At 58.8% G+C, this 17199-nt stretch overlaps 2 protein-coding genes across 3 annotated transcripts; one reads left to right on the forward strand and one right to left on the reverse strand.

Moving 5' to 3' along the window:
- Window positions 1–438: 438 nt before the first annotated feature.
- Window positions 439–2532, reverse strand: TLCD1 (TLC domain containing 1). Its single transcript, XM_061470149.1, has 4 exons — window positions 2283–2532; window positions 2060–2142; window positions 1647–1729; window positions 439–1205 (listed from the first exon to the last, which is right to left on the reverse strand). The coding sequence occupies exons 1-4, from the start codon at window positions 2477–2479 to the stop codon at window positions 810–812; spliced, it is 759 nt and encodes a 252-aa protein (XP_061326133.1). The 5' UTR covers window positions 2480–2532; the 3' UTR covers window positions 439–809.
- Window positions 2533–3284: 752 nt separating this feature from the next.
- Window positions 3285–14114, forward strand: NEK8 (NIMA related kinase 8). Of its 2 annotated transcripts, XR_009746383.1 has the most exons (16): window positions 3285–3371; window positions 3692–3897; window positions 4744–4976; window positions 5653–5784; window positions 5975–6183; window positions 6562–6641; window positions 7128–7309; window positions 7506–7656; window positions 8660–8736; window positions 9852–9969; window positions 10224–10374; window positions 10589–10752; window positions 10960–11118; window positions 11266–11424; window positions 11550–12251; window positions 12994–14114. XR_009746383.1 is itself a non-coding variant. In XM_061470123.1 (15 exons), the coding sequence occupies exons 1-15, from the start codon at window positions 3325–3327 to the stop codon at window positions 13020–13022; spliced, it is 2097 nt and encodes a 698-aa protein (XP_061326107.1). In that variant the 5' UTR covers window positions 3285–3324; the 3' UTR covers window positions 13023–14114. The 2 variants fall into 2 exon arrangements, 1 of the variants encoding a protein (XP_061326107.1); XM_061470123.1 differs by lacking the exon at window positions 11550–12251.
- The last annotated feature ends 3085 nt before the right edge of the window (window positions 14115–17199 follow it).

Consider the following 17199-nt stretch of genomic DNA (forward strand, 5'->3'; position numbering starts at 1 on the left):
CAGCAGGCTTCCAGGAAGAGCCCGTGGCCTCACACGGCTTTCCCATGCCAGCTCCACTTCACGTGGCTGCTGGGTGAGTCATGCAGAGCAGCCAGGCTCCGCGCCGCCAGGCAGGAGCCGGGTCAGGGACTGCAGCAAGGCTCCATACCTCTCCTGGCTCCCTTCCCCTGCTCAGCCCCGGCTCTCTGGAAGATGAGTGAGAAGAAGAGGGACCTATCCATGGGAGGGATGGGGTCTTGCTTAAAGGCTCAGCTGAGCTGGTGGGACCAAGAGGCTTGAGTGCACCTCTGGAGGGTCCCTAGAACAGAAATGTGTCCTCTCCATCCCTGAGGACTGCCAGCCCTCCTCTGGGAATGGGGGCACATCCTTTCCCATCACTCTGTTCCCATCACCCCCTCCCTGACCCTGCTCTGCCCCACAGAAGAGCCAGCTCAGGCCTGCTGCGGCAGCAGTAATCAGACCGATTTTAATGCACATAACACCCGACATCACCACGGGAGGGACTCGTCCCTGCCCTCGCAACCCTCTCAGGCCATCAGCTGCAGAATGCAGTCACCCCTGGCCCTCCAGCTGCCCCCGTGGAAACCGGCTTGGGCTGCTTCTCCCTCAGCCGTGCCCCCGGTTTCGGTGGCATCCCTGCGGCGAGGTGAGGCTTTCGGGCTGGTCCGGCAGGGAAGTGCTTTTAGGCGGCAGAGCAGGTGAAGGCAGAGCCCGGGGCTGCGGAGCAAGCCCTAAGGCACATCAGAGCAGGCTGGAAGAGCCCAAAACCTCCAGAAGCCAGAGCCTGGGCCCCCCTTGGCGCGCATGTCTCAGTCTATCAGAAACTTCTCACCATCCACATCTCTCCCCGCAGAGCCCTTCCGCAGGGAGGGGAAGAAATCGGAGCGGAGGAGGCGGGAGAAGTACATGAGGATCATGGCATCGAGCAGCAGGAGGTTGGCGGTGAGGAAGGCACCCTGGCCCTGCACCTCCACGTAGCGGAGGAAGTACCAGGTGAGGTAAGCCTGGGGCGCCAGGCGGAAGGCGAAGTACATCACCAGGTTGACGTACTTGTTGGCCTCGTAGAGTGCCGGGGAAGGCACGTTGCTCATCTTCAGCAGCATGCGCATGGTGAGGAAGATGTTGCTCACCTCCACCAGCAGCAGCAGCATGGCTGCCACCAAGAAGCGGCCTGTGATGATGAGCGAGACGAAGGCAGAGATGGCCTAGGGAACACACACACAGGGTACACAAGGTAAACTCTCCTCGCCCTGGGGAAGGTGACTCCTTCCCTCCCTTGGTCTAGGTGTACCCTCAGTGGGACCACACAGTGCTGCTCCCCACACACAGAGAGCCCCGCAGGCACCTGGAGAACCAGTCTGGAGAGCCAGTTCCCCCAGGACCAGTTCCACCTCCCTGTGCTGGGGAGCTCTTCCCTCGCTGCCGCGGCAGCCTGTCTGGCTCCCGGCGCTCCGAGCCGACGCTGGCAGGAGTCCTGCCCCGCCAGGCACCCTTGCCTTGATGTGCAGCCTACCTGGCAGCCAGGGCGAGGCGGAGGGAAGGGCTCCAGCTTGCCCTGCCATAGCACCCGAAACCTGCATGGGCTGAGCTCTGGGGTGTGTGGTACTGACTGTGCTGGCCCCTCACCTCCCCGGGGTCATACTCACCATGGCGTGGTGCACCAGGTATTCCCACGACGAGCGGGATTGATGGTTGAAGATGATGTCAAGGGTGTCGTGGATGAAGTAGCCTGTGGGACGAAGGAGAACACTGAGGGGATCTGGGTTGTGTACAGTCACCCGCTGCGGTAAGGGGAAGCAGCAATGAGGAGGAGGGTGCTGTGAGTATGCTCCATGTGTTGCACCTCCACCCTGTCTGAGCGTGGGGTGACGGCCAGGCCCCAGGGGCTGGAAGTCTGCAGGCTCCACGCTCATGATTAAAGCGGGAGGTATGGAGGAAAGTTGCCCGGCCCTTAAACCAGGGCTCCCCACAGCCCAGAGTGCTGGGAGAGTGCTGGAGAGGGATTGGGCAGAGCCCAGGGAGTGACTGCAGCCATCGCTCTCCCCGGCTCTAAGCTTACCTGAGGAGAAGCAGACCAGCAGGTGCCCTGAGACGCTGTAGCCGTCCTGGATGTCGGAGAGCAGCTCCGGGGCGTGCCAGAGGCTGGGGGTGAGGACAGGAAAGGAAGGAGGGGGTCAGAGGCAGGGCCCTGGGGGCCAGGGGAACCCGGGGGCAGAGGGGTCCAGATCCCCGCTCCCGTTTCGCACGGTGTGCACCCCTCTCCCGTCCCAATCGCCCGGTACCTGAAGAGGGCCCATAGCCCGGCCAGCACGGAGTGTGCGAAAGAGACGAGGAGGTTCAGCCAGCGCCAGGCGCGGCCGGGGCGGCTCCGCACGGCAGCGGGCCGGGGCAGGGCCAGCGCCAGCCGCCGTAGCCCCGCGAAGATCGCCACGCTACCGGCCACCAGCGCCGCGGACGGAGCCCGCCAGCCCGGGCCCATCGCGCCCAGCTCCGGCGGCGCGGCCGCCTGGCCACGCCCCCATTGGCCGCGCCTCTCCGCTGACCACGCCTCCCCATTGACCACACCACCGCGCTGGCCCCGCCTCCCAAGTGACCACGCCACCCTATTGGCCACGCCTCATCTGGCCACGCCTCCTTCCCCCGTCTGCGCGGGAGCGGACGTGCGGGGGGCGCGCACGTGTGTATGTGTGTGTTAAGGCGGGGTGTTGCACGCACGTGTGCAAGGCGCTGCGCTTGTGTCTGCGCCGGTTGGGGGTGTTGTGCGTGTTCCTGCCGGTGTAGTGCGTGATTGTGGTGCTATCTCGGTGCGAAGCGTTGCACCCGTGCGGGTCAGGCGTGCGTGGCACACGCGTGTGTGTCCGTGCAGGGCTGGCGCAGCGTGTGCATGACAGGCGTTGCGCATCCATTCCGGGCTTTGCACATCTCTCCTGTTGCTGCACAGGTGCCGCGGGTCCAGCACATCTGTCCCGGGCACCGTGTGCGTGTCCCGGGTACGGTGTGGCTCTGCTCCCGGTAAGCCGGTCGCTAGATGGCAGCACGGCCACGTAGCGTGCGGTTGGCAGTGCCAGCGCGGTCCCTTGTCCCCCCTCCACGCCGGGTGCAGGGCGGGAGCCCGAGCCGTGGGTACCCCCACAAGCGAGGGGCTAGGTCGCCGTGGGGCGGCATCGCTCTCCCGGTAGAAGCGGAGAGTCCCCGTCCCGTCCCCCGCCAGCCCTATACACACAGCGAGACACAGGCGGTGTTTTGTCCACCCGCGGCTGCCGTAGGAACCCCCGGAAGTGTCTCCATGGAGACGGGAGGAGGCTGGCCCCGGCCGGGGCAGCGATGGAGAAATACGAGCGGATCCGGGTGGTGGGGAGAGGAGCCTTCGGGTGAGGGCGGCTCCGGGCCGGCGGGGAGCCGGGGGTGTCGGAACGGGGACGTCCCGGCTGTGTGCGGGGAGCGGCGGTGGGAGGCAGGCCGCGTTACCATGGCAACAAAGTGTCGCCGTGGCAACGCGGGGGGTCAGCCGGTATGTGGTACCCTAAGGGAGGGGGGGTGTCCGGTCTCTGTCTGTTGCCATGGCGATGGGGTGACACGGCCCTGGGGTGCAGGCCCTGTTGCCATGGCAACGGGAGGGGCAGGGGCCACGTGTCACCCCGGGGTGGTGGCTGCATGTCCCCTGCACTGAGAGCCTGTCCCCGTCCTGCAGCATCGTGCACCTCTGCCTGCGCAAGGCCGACCAGAAGCTGGTGATCCTGAAGCAGATCCCGGTGGAGCAGATGAGCAAGGACGAGCGGCTGGCGGCGCAGAACGAGTGCCAGGTCCTCAAGCTGCTCAGCCACCCCAACGTCATCGAGTACTACGAGAACTTCCTGGAGGACAAGGCGCTCATGATCGCCATGGAGTACGCCCCAGGTAGGCCCTCGGGTCCCTTGTCACTGCTTCCTTGGCAGCTGACCATGAGCCAAGGGTGCCCAGAGAAGCTGTGGCTGCCTCATCCCTGGCAGTGTTCAAGGCCAGGTTGGACACAGGGGCTTGGAGCAAGCTGCTCTAGTGGAAGGGGTCCCTGCCCATAGCAGGGGGATTGGAACTGGATGAGCTTTAAGGTCCCTTCCAACCTAACCCATTCCATGATTCTATGATTCTGTGCCTTATGCATGTTAATCATATCCAAAACAAAGATTTCTAACGCCTCTGTCACCAGTGAGCGTGCTGCCATCTGCCCTTGGCCTAGGTTTCACACACATTTCCCTGTGTCAGCTCTTGGCCACGCTGCTGCTCCCCCAGCTCTGTGTGGGAAGGTGTGATTTCTAACGAGATCTGCTGTGGAGTTGCAGCTGAAATCAGCGTTTGCATCAGGGTTTGTTAGAAGCTGTGCGTGAGCCCTGAATCTGCACCTTCCCTTCTCGACAGGGGCCTCTCCTTGCCACGTGGCCTCTTGGACAGCAAGAATTCCCTTCTGCAGAACAGGCTTATCTTGTTCTGCGCTTGAGGTTTGTGTCCTCCTCCAAGAGCTGTAATTTTAGCGTTTCTTTTCCTGCTGCCTTTGACAATATGTCAACTGTAACTTCTCTTTTGCCATTCCGTTGTCCCACCAACTGTGCTGCCGTTGTTCTCTGCATGGTCTCAGCAGCACTGGAGGACATGCTGCGTGTCCCACCAGGATGTGCTTGGCTTAAGATGCCATGGCTAAATCCCACTGGATTTGAGGCTGGGTTTGTGCAGCCACCCTTGCTGATAGCCCGTTATTGTTCATCACAGGGGGCACACTAGCAGAGTTCATTCATAAGCGCTGCAACTCCCTGCTGGACGAGGACACCATCCTGCACTTCTTCGTGCAGATCCTCCTGGCTCTCCACCACGTGCACACCAAGCAGATCCTGCACCGTGACCTGAAGACTCAGAACATCCTCTTGGACAAGCACCGCATGATTGTCAAGATCGGAGACTTTGGCATCTCCAAAATCCTGAGCAGCAAGAGCAAAGCCTACACGGTGAGTGGCCTGGCTCTGCAGGGGGGCTGCTTACCACCATAGCAGCCAGCTGGAAGCTGGACTTGGCTCAGGATAATCTCTTGGAAGCTGGCAGCGAGGTTGGATGTAGCACACTTGCAGTAGGCCACATCCACGTGTCATGGTGCTGCTTTGGTCCTTGGAGTTTATATAAACTGATGTCTTCACACCCAAGTTTGCTGCAGCTCTTTGGGCGCGCTGGTAAGGGGAGGCAGGGCTCCTCCCGCTGTCACAGTGGGAGGGGTGGTGTTTGTGGGTTTGTCTGACACATACTTGGCAACAAAATCCCTGCCAGTGCCTCTGTCCTGCCTTGACTTAATCTCCTCTCTCTGCTTGAGTATCATTCCCCACCTGGTCTAAAGTGACTAGACATTTATATCATGCTCATTGCTCCAGGCTCTGATTCTCTCCAGTGAATGGGAGCAAACTGAGAGGTAATCTCTGTTTGAGCAAAGGGGGTCACCAGAAAGGCAAATCCTCAAGGTTTTTCCTGAGAATCTCAAGCAGATGTTGACACCAAGGAACAAAAAGCCCAGCTCCACCAAGCTTTGGTTGGTGGTGCTCTAGCCAGCCTGCATGCTGTGCTCTAAACTGAGCCTTTCTCCTTCCACCTCGCTGCCCCAGTTTCCCAGCATCATGGTAAAATTGTCTCTTCTAGGTTGTGGGAACCCCGTGCTACATCTCCCCAGAGCTCTGTGAAGGGAAGCCTTACAACCAGAAGAGTGATATCTGGGCTCTGGGCTGTGTGCTCTATGAACTCGCCAGCCTCAAGAGGGCTTTCGAAGCCGCGGTAAGAGGGAGGTAGTTTACACACAGCACAGGGAGCTGTGGCCTCTCAGAGAGGTGCAAATGCATGCTTGGATCCCTCTTCTCACTGAGCCTGGAGGTGTGAAGGCAGAGAGCAGTGCTCAGAGCTTCCTGCTCCTCAGCCTCTCCTCTGACCACCCAGATACTGTATGTGTCTCTTGTTGTCTCTCCAGAATCTTCCTGCCCTGGTACTGAAGATCATGAGTGGGACGTTTGCCCCAATATCAGACAGATACAGCCCCGACCTGCGCCAGCTCATCCTTAGCATGCTGAACCTGGATCCTTCCAAGCGGCCCCAGCTGAATGAGATCATGGCCCAGGCCATCTGCATTCGGCCCCTTCTGAACCTCTACACTGACGTGGGCAGTGTCAAGATGAGAAGGCAAGTGAAGGTGTCACCTTAGTGTGCCTTGGGCAGGCTGCCACAGCCCGCACGTGTCTGACCGAGCTCCAGAGAGCATTTCCCCATGCAGCTCTCCTGTGTTAGCCAATGTGCAGCTGCTGCAGGCCAAGCCTGGCCCAGTGGCTCGAGGCCATAGCAGGTGCCATGGCAGGTATGAACTTGTCATTAGAGCAAACAGAGCTGTGAGCTCAGGGGGAAGCACAGTGATGCCAACTCCCTTCTCAGGTGGTTTAAAGCACCTGCCGAGGCCATTCAGCCGTGGCTTATGCTGTAGCTCTGCCCAGACCTTCTGTGATCCAGGGCTCTGCAGGACCTCTGGACTAAGCTGATGTTAAAGGCTGGATTTTGATTTGGCAGGCCTGAAAAACCCTTGGCTCCGGTGCCAACTGTGACCCACAGCCGGACGGGGGGACGAGTGAGCAGTGCCAGGCCGAGGGGTGAGTCCTGGCACGGTGTGTTCAACACAGCTCCATTCAGAAGGACCCTTTCCTTTGGATGGTGGGAGGGTCAGAGAGGCACTGGAGCTTCTGGAGAGGGGAAGATTAAGAGGTGTCAGCCTCCATGAGCCCTGGAGGAGCCCATGGGTGCCTGAACCAAGTTTCTGCTGTTCCCAACAAAGGCTGGGAATGAGCCAGGGGGATGCTGAGGGGGAAGTCCTGGTGCAGGCCGGTGCAGCTGGCATTGATAACAATTAGGATAGAGCAGTTGTGGTGCCACTTCCCTCAATTCTGGGGTAAATACAAGGACCTGTTCCCAGCCCTGGTGGGGAGCTCTGCAGCAGCCCCTTGCCAGCCTTGGCCAGGCACTGGTCTGGCTCTGCTGGCTGGCAGACAGCTATGCTGGCACCCAGACTGGCTGGTGTCTTCTGTTCCTGTGGGAAGAGAGTCATGGATCCATGTTAATGATTTCTCTATGACCCATAGGTGTTCGAGGGGGCTCGGCCAGGACAGGAATCCCTCCTCCATTGTCATCCATCTACACGTGGGGGAGCGGGATCACCACCCCTCTCCGACTGCCCATGCTTAACACTGAGGTGGTGCAGGTGTCTGCAGGCAGGACACAGAAGGCTGGGGTCACCAAGTCGGGAAGGCTCATCCTGTGGGAGGTGAGTGATGGGGACTGCTGGCTTCCAGTGGCCGTGGAAGCCTCAGATGTGTGAGTTCTGAGGAGAGCACACTTCTGCTCACTGCGTAAGCCCTGGCGCTGCATCCAGCAGCGCCACTGTCCAGGGTCACAGTGTGGGAAGGGACTCCTCTGAGGTCCCCAACCCCACCGCAGATGACACAGCTTCTCTCCACCAGGCTCCCCCGATGGGTGCTGCAGGAGGCCCTTCCCTCCCCGGAGCCACTGAGCAGCTCCAGCCTCAGTTTGTGTCCCGCTTCCTGGAGGGTCAGTCTGGTGTGACCATCAAACACGTGTCCTGTGGGGATCTCTTCACAGCCTGCCTCACAGGTGAGCTGCTGCCTCCTGCCTTCGCCTCCCCAGGTGCCAGACCCCTTTGCATGGCATTGGGCTTGTAAATGTAGTGTCACTGCCTGGGGAGCCTGCACAGAGAGGAACCCCGGAGATGCTGGGGTGGGATGGCACAAAGTCTGCGTGGCCTCTCATATAACATTAGGTAAGGGGCAGAGATAACAGGCATGGTCCTCCTATGATGCTCAAGTGGTCAACTTGATCCCAAAGGTGTGTCTGGTGTGGGGAGGGCTACAGATCTCCTCCTTTTGCTGTCCTGGCTGCATTGGTGTTATATGGAGCCAGAACTGACCTGTAGAGTGGGGACTGCAGTGTGAGAAGCATCTGGGAAGTTCAGCCTTTGTCACCCTGTGAGTGTGATGCAGACACAAGCAGCGACCATCAGTGACTGGCGTTGCAGTGTGAAGTCAGTGTGAGCTCCTATAGGGCTGGTTGTCCTCAGCTATAGGAAGATAAGGTCTGAAGACCCCTTAGAGTGAACCAGGCAGCTTCTGGCTGGGAGAGGAGCGCACACACCAGCTTGAGGCTGTTTGTAGAGCAAAGCCCTCCCAGTAGTCCTTTTAGAGCCCTGTTTGCACTTCTGCTGGTGATCAGGGCAGCAAATGGCAGACATGCAATAGACAAACTGCAGGCATGGGTTTGTTCTACTTCTCCATGGCATTTCCTGCCTCCCCTTCTGCTGGGTGGCTGCTCAGCGAGTGCCTCTGTGTGTGTAACACCTTGACACACCGTGGAGTTACACAGCTGCAATAATGTTATCTCAGCTCTCTCCTGTCATCTGCTCTTTGTTTGGTGAGCTGTTACAGCACACTGAGGCTGCTGCTCTCTGGAAGCTCACTAAAGGCTTCCGGCCCCTGCAGCAAGTTATGGAATCATACAACCATAGAGTAGTTTGGGTTGGAAGGGACCGGAGTGGGTGCTGTGTGTGTGCCTTGCAGGGCCTCATACACGCCAGTAACACGACTTCCCTCTGCTTTTGCAGACAGGGGGATAATCATGACCTTCGGCAGCGGCAGCAATGGCTGTTTGGGGCACGGAAACTTCACGGATGTGAGCCAGGTTTGTCGTGAGGGTGCTGGGCGTGCTGCTTCCCCCGGGGCACAGGATGGCTCCTGCCTCCTGCGCCACGTGAGAGGGCTCATCCCAGCTCCAGGGATGCGCATCCCAGCCGTGCTTTGGCATCCAGCTCCCTCCCCTTTCTCTCCCTGTCACTGCGGGGTTTAAAAGACCCAACCTGCGTCTCTCTTTCCTTCTTTCTCCCCCCCGCCCCTACACAATGATCCCTTTGAGCGTGGGGGAAGTCAAGAGCTGCCTTGTGGTTGCTGTTGGCAGGCTCCCAGCTTGGAGCCTGCCTCCAATCACACACCTGCCTGCTCCACTCTTGGCCTGCAGCTGCCAGGGTTCACTGAGAAAAGTTATTGCTCAAAAGCAGCACTATTTGAAGGAGAGCCGTGCGCTTCCGACGGGCTCCGAACACAAGGGCCCCGGGCACATCGCTCCCTTCCAGCCCTCTCCTCGGATGTGGCAGCAGCACGATGGCTTCCAGCCGAGCACAGGCACTGCTGCCATTTGGCCCCGTGGTCAGCTGGCTCCGTCCGGAGCTGAGCTTATTGCTGGGGAGAGTTGGGGGGGGGGGGGGAGCAGTTGGGAGCAGCAGCCAGATCCCAACAAATGGTGCTTTTCACTGGCAGAAGATAATGAGGATGAGGTTGGCTGTGGCGAGGTGTCAGATCTAACAGCAGGTCACAGCAGGGGCTGGGTGAGCTGTGGAGATCCTGGTCTCTCCACACCCTCACTGATAGCTCACGGCTCTTGCACACAAGAGCCTTTCAGCCAACGCATCCTGCACCAAGCCCCTGCCTGCTCAGGGAGTGCGTTACAGCCCCTGGCACTCCCCACATGGGCAGGGGGGCGAATCCCAACCCTTCCCTCTCCAAACCGTTGGTGCTGGCTGCTTTCTTCTGCCCCAGAGATGTTTGCATTATCTTCTGTGCTGCGTGCACGTAGTCTCTGAACCCTTTGAAGGCTGTTTGGAACTAGAAACCCTTCCCTGGTGTTTGTGTTGGATGAAAACTGGGATGCTGCCAGCGCTGTGTTGAGGCTGGGGGGCCGGGTGGGAGGGATGGGGCTGGCTGGGAGGTCTCGGCTGATGGCTGCTGCTCTTCCCCTGCCAGCCCAAGATCGTGGAGGCCCTGCTGGGCTATGAGATGGTGCAGGTGGCCTGTGGCGCATCCCACGTCCTGGCAGTTTCCAACGAACGGGAAGTGTTTGCCTGGGGCAGGGGGGATAATGGTAAGAGACGGCTGCCTGGTAAAACAGGGCTTGTGCTTCCCATTGCCTGTTCCCACTCCTCTCACCAGCCCTGCTTGCCCACGGTCCTCTCCAGATGTGCCAGGGTAGGTGGGTGTGGAGGAGCTGCAGCTGCTTCACCGCATGCCAGTGCCCCTGGGGTTTGGATTTCGCTTCTATGGCTCTTGGAGCAGCTACGTTGATGCTCAGGTTTGTGCGTTGCCATCAGCTGTGTCCTGCTCTGTTCCCTCTGCCAGGTCGGCTCGGGCTGGGTACCCTGGAGTGCCACAATTCCCCCCAGCAGGTCACAGTTCCGCCGGAGCATGAGGTCCACAGAGTCATCTGTGGCATCGACTCCTCCATGGTCCTCACTGTGAAGAACCAGATTCTTGCCTGTGGGAGCAATAGGTAAGAGGGGTGAGGGCCTGTGCTCCAGAGCTTGTTACAGCCTCCTGGGCCTTTCCATCTGTGCTCAGCCCAGGAAGAGGGAGCAAGGGGCTGTAGAAGACATCGCTCACTGTGTGATCCTGCTCCCCAGCATCACGCTGCTGGTGGTGTGGTTATGCCAGGGCAGGGTTTGTCTCCATTCTGCCAGCTCTGAACTGTGCTTTTCCCCATGCAGGTGTAACAAGCTGGGCCTGGATCGGATTAGCTCAGCAGAGGAGCCCTCCGCAGAGGACCAAGTGGAAGAGGCCACCGTGTTCATGTGTGCCCAGTCGGTCCCCTTGAACCAAGAGCCGATTGTGTGCGCTGACATTGGTACAGCGCACTCAGCTGCAGTTACAGGTGAGGGCTGGGTGCCCAAACACCTGACTGGGGGGCACCTGCATTTCTCCATCCTCCTTCCATTTCCCATGGGCAGAGACCTCAGAGAAGAGGGAGACACCCTGCTCCTGATGCTGGAGCTCTGTGGATGCTCAGCGTGGTACAGAGCAAAGAGCTTCAGTGCATCCTCAGGTGACACCCAGTTGTTTCTCTTGTCTCTATTGTTAGCTTCTGGCCAGTGTTACACCTTTGGCAGCAACCAGCACGGGCAGCTGGGCACCAGCTCCTGCCGCAACAGCCGTGTACCCCATCTGGTTGTGGGGCTCCAGGCGATGAAGGTCACTGTGGTGGCTTGTGGGGATGCCTTTACTGTGGCCATTGGTGCAGGTGAGAATGAAACCCCAGTGTTTTGGGCTGCAGCAGACTCTAGCTTTCCTCTGCCTGCAGTCCATGCTGTGGTCAAGGAGATAGCCTGGGTAGGTACGAGGGAGGAGGGAGGCTCTGTGTGCAGTGAAGGGATATATCCCTTTGCAGATGGTGAGGTGTGCACATGGGGGAAAGGAGCCAGGGGACGCCTGGGCAGGAAGGATGAGGAAACAGGAACACCAAAGCCGGTGCAGCTGGAGGAGACACATCCCTACCTGGTGACCTCCGTTGCCTGCTGCCACGGGAACACGCTGCTGGCAGTAAAGCGTGAGTAGAGGCTTTGTTACTGTGATTCCTGCCGTGAGAGCCCAGCCAGACACAATGCCTTGTGACTGGAGCTGTCCCAAGTAACCCTGGCATGTGAGCTCTGTGTTATTCTAGGCCCTCTCCAGCTGTAGGTGAACAGAAATAGCTTGAGGCCCATAAAAATTCCCCTTCAGCACTGGGATGCTTCCGCTGGGCTGGGAGAGCAGGGGGACAGCAGAAGAGGTTCTCCTGCACTCCCACATTGGCGGGGAGCTGAGGATCCAAAAGGAGCAGCTCTCTAATTGCTGCTGCTGAAATAGAAGCTGAGATTTGAGGCGTCGTTTTGGCTGCTGCCTTTCCATTGTGGTTTGGAAAAGATAGCACTGGTTTTGTGGTTCCTCTCTGCTCGGCCCAAAGGCAGCATCGCTGCGTGGTTAAAACGTGCCCGTGGCATGACCTGCCCTTCCGTTCCCTGGGTGTATGATGGGAGCCTGGCCCACGCTCCTGGAGGGGCCTTTCTTCCTCCTTTCCTGGGCTGATTATGGCCTCAGTGCTGGGCTGAGGGATCCCAGTCCCAGCCCACTTCAAGCAGGCTAATTACACCCTGGAGGGGAGGAGGCAGGGCTGTGACTGCCCCAGTACAGCGCAATGGGCCGTGGCTCCTGTTCTTCCCCTGCGAGGGCCGAGCTCTCGTGCTGTGTGCTGCCATGTGAAGGGGACAGGGAACGGCCGAGTCCCTGGGCTCAGAAACTAGGAGGACATTTGTCATGGGAGCAGGAGGGTTCTGTGTCTGCAGCAGGCTGCTCTCCCCTTCCAGAGCTGGTTTGTGGGCTTCCACCTGCAGCACTGTAAGTGTAGGGACTGAGCGTGTAGCCCCATTTCTCTCCCTCTGCACTGCCCAGTCTGAAACCTCAACCTGCTTGCCCCGGTACTGGCAGTGCAAACTCAGCAGCAGCAGCATCAGGGCAGCAGCCTGGCCTTGCTATCCCTATCCCTCAGTAGCCAGGGTGCAAAAAGCATCGGGAGCTCTGTAAAAAGCTGAGATTTGGGCTTTCACACAGCTCAGTCTGCCTGGAAGCTTCTCCAGAGAGCACACGATTGCTGGTGCCACGTGCGGTGTCATTGCTGCTGCCAGCTCCGGCTGTGATCTGGCCCGCAGAGGCTGCTGGCACAGGCGAGCAGGGCTCTGCCTCTGGGGCAGCCGTTCTTCACCGCTCTGTGCTTTCCTCCCGTGTGGCAAACGCCGTTTGTGACCCGTTTGGGTTTCCTCCCTCTTCATTGTTGAGGCTGCTGCTGTGCCCTTTGCTCGATCCCACTGTAAACACAGGAGTAACTGGGAAAAGGCAGGTGTGCTGGAAGGGAGGAGGAGGAGGGCACAAGCTGCAAGAGACTCCTGCTTGGGCTCTGTGTGCCGGGCGCTGCCTCCTCCTTGTGCCACTACTGAGGCCTTGCTTCCTGGGATAGCAAGGCAAGGATTGCAGCTGCCCATCCCTTGGGTATCTGGTCTGTGCGGGGCAGGCACTGCTCCCTGTAGCTTCACCAGGATAGTGGCTTGTGGCTTATTCTTGGTCCTTGCCCTTTGTGTTTCAGCTGTTGTGGAAGAGTCGCCTTCCCAGTGAGTTTGAGTCGAGGGGACACATCCAGCTGCCTGGAATGCCTTGTCCTCTCAGCGCTTCCTGATGGCTCAGCCCTGCATCCCCAGGCTCAGGAGCTCCAAACAGGAAACAGGGAGCTCCTAACGATGGTTCCCATGGAACCGGAGCTGGTTTCTCTTATGGAATCAACAAGGGTCACTGTGAACCTTCAGTGCCCGAGAGCTGCTGCCCTGGATGTGCCATGGGGTGGGCATCCCCAGAGCTCCGCTGCTGCTGTCAATGGGGAAGCCTCCCTGCTGGAAGTGCCTGTGGAAGGGTGAGGAGCACAAAGGTTGTTTTCCCAGTGGAAACTGTCTCTGGTTACAGAGCCCAGGCTGACAGCTCGGTGTCTGAGAGAGCTGTCAGCCTGTGCACAGCAGTGTCTGGAGTTAGGGCCCCAGGCACTACTCGGGGTGACTAAGTGCAAACCTCTTTTCTAATTAGAGAAGCCTGTCCTTTCCCATCCCCCAAAGAGCATTTCACCCATTTGTTGGGCTGTTTATCATGCTTCTGAGGGTCCTGCTCTGCACAGCAGGACGAACCCGGGGTGAACAGCCCCTTTGTGCAGCACAACCTGGTTTGCTCTCCCCAAAACACAGCCTGGAGCTTTCCAATTAGAGCCTCCCCCAGCGCCAGGAGCTCACCAGAGGATCCTCCAGCTGACATTTGTCCTCAGGCCCCTAAATCCTGCTGCTGACCAGCTCACAGGCTCCCAGCTGAGCTAGCGGAAGGCAGTGGAACACAGCGAGTGATTGTCAGCACTTGAAGGTTTTTAACCCAGATCTCTCCAGGGGGGTGATGAGCTTTCACCAGGGATCCTGTCTGTAGGCAGGAGGGGGCATATCACTGTGTCACAGACAGGAGCTGCAGGTTTTATCTCAAGAAAGGTCTTTTCCTTTCCTTCCCCCCCCCCCTTTTCTTTTTTTAACTTACATCTGCCCTGGGCCAGTTTTTGATGAGCTCCTGTCTCTGAGCTGTCTGACACTGCAAATGCTCCTGCCTTTCACATCCATCTTTGTGCCGTTGCCAATCTGTTGTGTATAAAGTCAGGGCTTTCATGAGGTGGCTGAGATGAAATCTCTCTAATTATTTCTGTGATTCTTTCCTGTGTTCAATGAGGGGAACCTCGCTGGGCTCTGCTAGAAGCCAACTGATCCCTCTCTCATGTGGAAGGTAATGAATCCCAGCAGCTCTCCTGCTCTTTCTTCCCTTCACCTCCCAGGCTCCGGGTTGGGAAGGGAGCAGGTCCTGTCCGGCCGGGAGAGGCGTGTGCCCTGCCTGCAGACACTGCCTCCCTCTTTGGCTCCTGCCAGGGTGGGAGCAGGGGTTTTTCCCTGCTTTGGAGCTGCCTTTCCAGGCGGTTACACCCTGGGAGCCCAGGAAGCTCACTGGAATTCAAAGGCTCTGCCAGTCCCTTGGCACTCGCTTTGTGCTGCAGGTTATAGGGATGGCTCCAGCAGCCTGGTGTCAGCAGAGGTGAGGGTGTTCCCCACTCCTGGGCACCGGGGTGATTGCGGGGCTGGGTTAAATCACCTCAAAGCCCCTCTGCGCTGCTGCCTGTGCCGAGCTGGTGGCAGCACCGGCTCCTACAGCAACAGACATCTCTTGCCTGCGTTGTGCTCAGCTCCTTGCTGAGCTCCTTGCACCACATGCAAACACATCCCATCAGAAGGGGCTGATGTTCTGCTACAGCCTCGCCAGGGCTGAGAGCTGGTTGGGATGGCAGGACAGAGCTCTCTGCCCCCCTTTGTGTTGAAGGTGGTGGCACCAATATGCCATTGCTTCATGGGATGCGCAGCACAGAGAGCCACTGGGATCTCCCCGTGCTGCCAAATGGAGGGGTGAGCCTCTGTCAGCCCCCTTTTCCCACTGATGTGCTGGTGTGAAGTGGGGTTTATGGCTTAACGATGCTTTCGCACCGCAGTGCTGAGCTGTCACCAGCCTTATTATGGTCGGAGGAGCCCGTGTGGACCAGTGCTAGTGCAGGGCCCGGCGCTGGAGCCCTGGGGATTCCGCAGCCTGCGTGCTCCGTGCAGCAGCTCAGCTGGGAAGCCCAGCGAGATGATTTGAATAATTTAATACCAGGCTGTGACCAAGCCTGGCGAAAGGGTAAAGGAAACAAAGAGGCCCCCAGCCCCGAGCAACAATAGCTCTTGAAGCGACAAGCCGAGGCATGTCCGCGCTGCCGCAGGCACACAGCAGCCCGGGCAAATAGGCCACTGCATTCCTCACGTCTGCTGCTTTGTTTCCTTGCAGAAGCTCCCGGTGAAAGCTGCAGGTCTTGGGGCTTCTCCCTTTTATCCTTGTGTTGTTCCCGTGTTCTGGGGAGCTGGTGCTGGATCGGCTGTGTCCCTGTGGCTCTTTGGCTAAGGAAGGCAAGGGGTGAAGGGAGCGGGTAGGGGAGGTGATGCAGGGATGCTTTGTGCATCCCGGCTGGTGTAGGTACCCTCTGTCACTGTCATCCAGGAAAAGCTCATCCCTGTTCCTGTGCTCCAGAAGATCCCAGTGACCTGGGGCCACCGCTGTCAGCAGGAAACAGCCCCGAACCCCCCTGCTGATCCCAGAGCTGATTTGATTTCAGTCCGGTCCCTCTGCTGTGGTCACATCCTCGTTCCGTGAGCCTGTGTCTGTGTCCAGCACCCTCGCTCTCCTTACCCCCGCCTTTCCCGGGCACAAAGCAGGAAGAGGACTCTCCCCGCTCCATTCCCCCAGGGCAAACCGCTCCACCTTAACTTCTTTAGAAGCTGAGGTTTGTTTTCTGTCCGTCCAGTTTAAGTTAAATACAAGGCGGGGGGGTGAATGAAGCAGGGGTGCAGGGCAGGGGGAAGGCTTCCCAAAGCCCAGATGGGTTCAAGGACTGACCCATCACAGGGCGGACAGCGAACATATCGCCTGCACAAAGGGAATTGCCCTGCTCCGAGTGTCGCCTTTGTGTGAGACAAACGCCCCGGCTGTGATGTTGAGAGCGGGGAGGGCTTCCCTTAGGGAGAGGGGGGGAAAAGGGAAGGATCTTTGTTTGCAGGGTCTGACACCTCCCAGCCGTCCTGCCGGCACAGCCAGCACCTCCTGATGGCTTTGTCAGCTCCTGGCTAATTAGCAGAGATGCTCCTCAGCGAGGTTAGGAACGAGAAAGGTTTAAAACATCAAAGAGAAGTGGTAAATAGTGATAAAACTCAGAGCTGGTCCCTGCCTGTCACGGGAGATGAAGGCTTTTTAAGCTCATCTAAGCAGGAGTGATGCAGGACGGGGCTTGGAGCAGCCTGCTCTAGTGGAAGGTGTCCGTGCCCGTGGTGGGGGCTTGCAACTGGATGAGCTTTTCCAACCCAAACCGTTCTGTGATGATTCCGAGTGTCCTACGCCTGCTATGGGGTAGCACAGGGGGTCCCCTCACCCCGTGGGGTACCAAGGGCCCATCCTTTTGGTCTGAGCCCCATCCCATAGCAGTGTCCGGGGCTGGTTTTTAGACAGGTCCCGGTTGAGGGTTGTTCAAGGCGAGCCGAGCTCCAGGGGTGCTGTGACTTAGTGGCAGAACCAGACGGACCACAGGGCTGTTTGTACATCCTGCCCTGGGGGGGTCACGGCTCCGGGTGAACCCAAGCCCAGGCTGCCACCCCTAAGACAGCTCCGAGGTGCCCGGTGCACCCCTCTGCTCCCTGTACCGGCTCTTGTTCCTACACGTTGGGTTTCCAGCTCTCTGGAAGCTGGTTAAAGTTTAGCTCAGTGCTCTCCACCATCCGAGGCTGCCAGCTCCATACATCCCTGCAGTGACTGTTCGCCCTTCATGTATGTTGACACAAGCTTCCCTGCTATTTGGGTGTCAGGAGTTAAAGCCCTGTTGCAGCTCAGGTCAGGGTAACCCCCAAAAAGAGCCACCCATCCCCTTCTTGGCAGCTGGGGCAGCAGGCGGGCAGCCTGCCTTCCCCCTCGGGCTGTTGTAGGGGTTTATTTTAAGCAGGGAGAAGGGTAACGTGAGCTCCTTGAGTGACAAGTGATAGAGCTTGACTTGCTTAGCGTGTCCCCCAGGAATCCCTCTCCTCTGCCATTTGCTAATTGAAAACTGCTAACATTTGGGGCTGGAGCAACTGCCGCCCTTAATGGGAAGCTGGCTGGAGCGTGCGTTGGTGGGACTAACACATGCTCACAGCCTGTCATCTGCTCGTCT

Source organism: Pezoporus flaviventris, unplaced genomic scaffold (genome assembly GCF_033815535.1).
Source record: "Pezoporus flaviventris isolate CSIRO_AGI_PZ_B2104156 unplaced genomic scaffold, CSIRO_AGI_Pfla_v1 ptg000063l, whole genome shotgun sequence".
NCBI classification, from domain to species: Eukaryota; Metazoa; Chordata; class Aves; order Psittaciformes; family Psittacidae; genus Pezoporus; species Pezoporus flaviventris.

Bases quoted from the DNA above. Each gene is read 5' to 3' on its own strand.
- TLCD1 (XM_061470149.1), bottom strand. From the start codon at position 2,479: ATGGGCCCGGGCTGGCGGGCTCCGTCCGCGGCGCTGGTGGCCGGTAGC. The intron at 2,143-2,282 runs GTACCGGGCGAT...CCTCACCCCCAG, and splicing joins GGGCTATGGGCCCTCTTCAG to CCTCTGGCACGCCCCGGAGC. The intron at 1,206-1,646 runs GTGAGTATGACC...TGTGTTCCCTAG, and splicing joins ACCTGGTGCACCACGCCATG to GCCATCTCTGCCTTCGTCTC.
- NEK8 (XM_061470123.1), top strand. From the start codon at position 3,325: ATGGAGAAATACGAGCGGATCCGGGTGGTGGGGAGAGGAGCCTTCGG. The intron at 8,737-9,851 runs GTTTGTCGTGAG...TTCCCCTGCCAG, and splicing joins ACTTCACGGATGTGAGCCAG to CCCAAGATCGTGGAGGCCCT. The intron at 10,753-10,959 runs GTGAGGGCTGGG...CTCTATTGTTAG, and splicing joins GCACTCAGCTGCAGTTACAG to CTTCTGGCCAGTGTTACACC.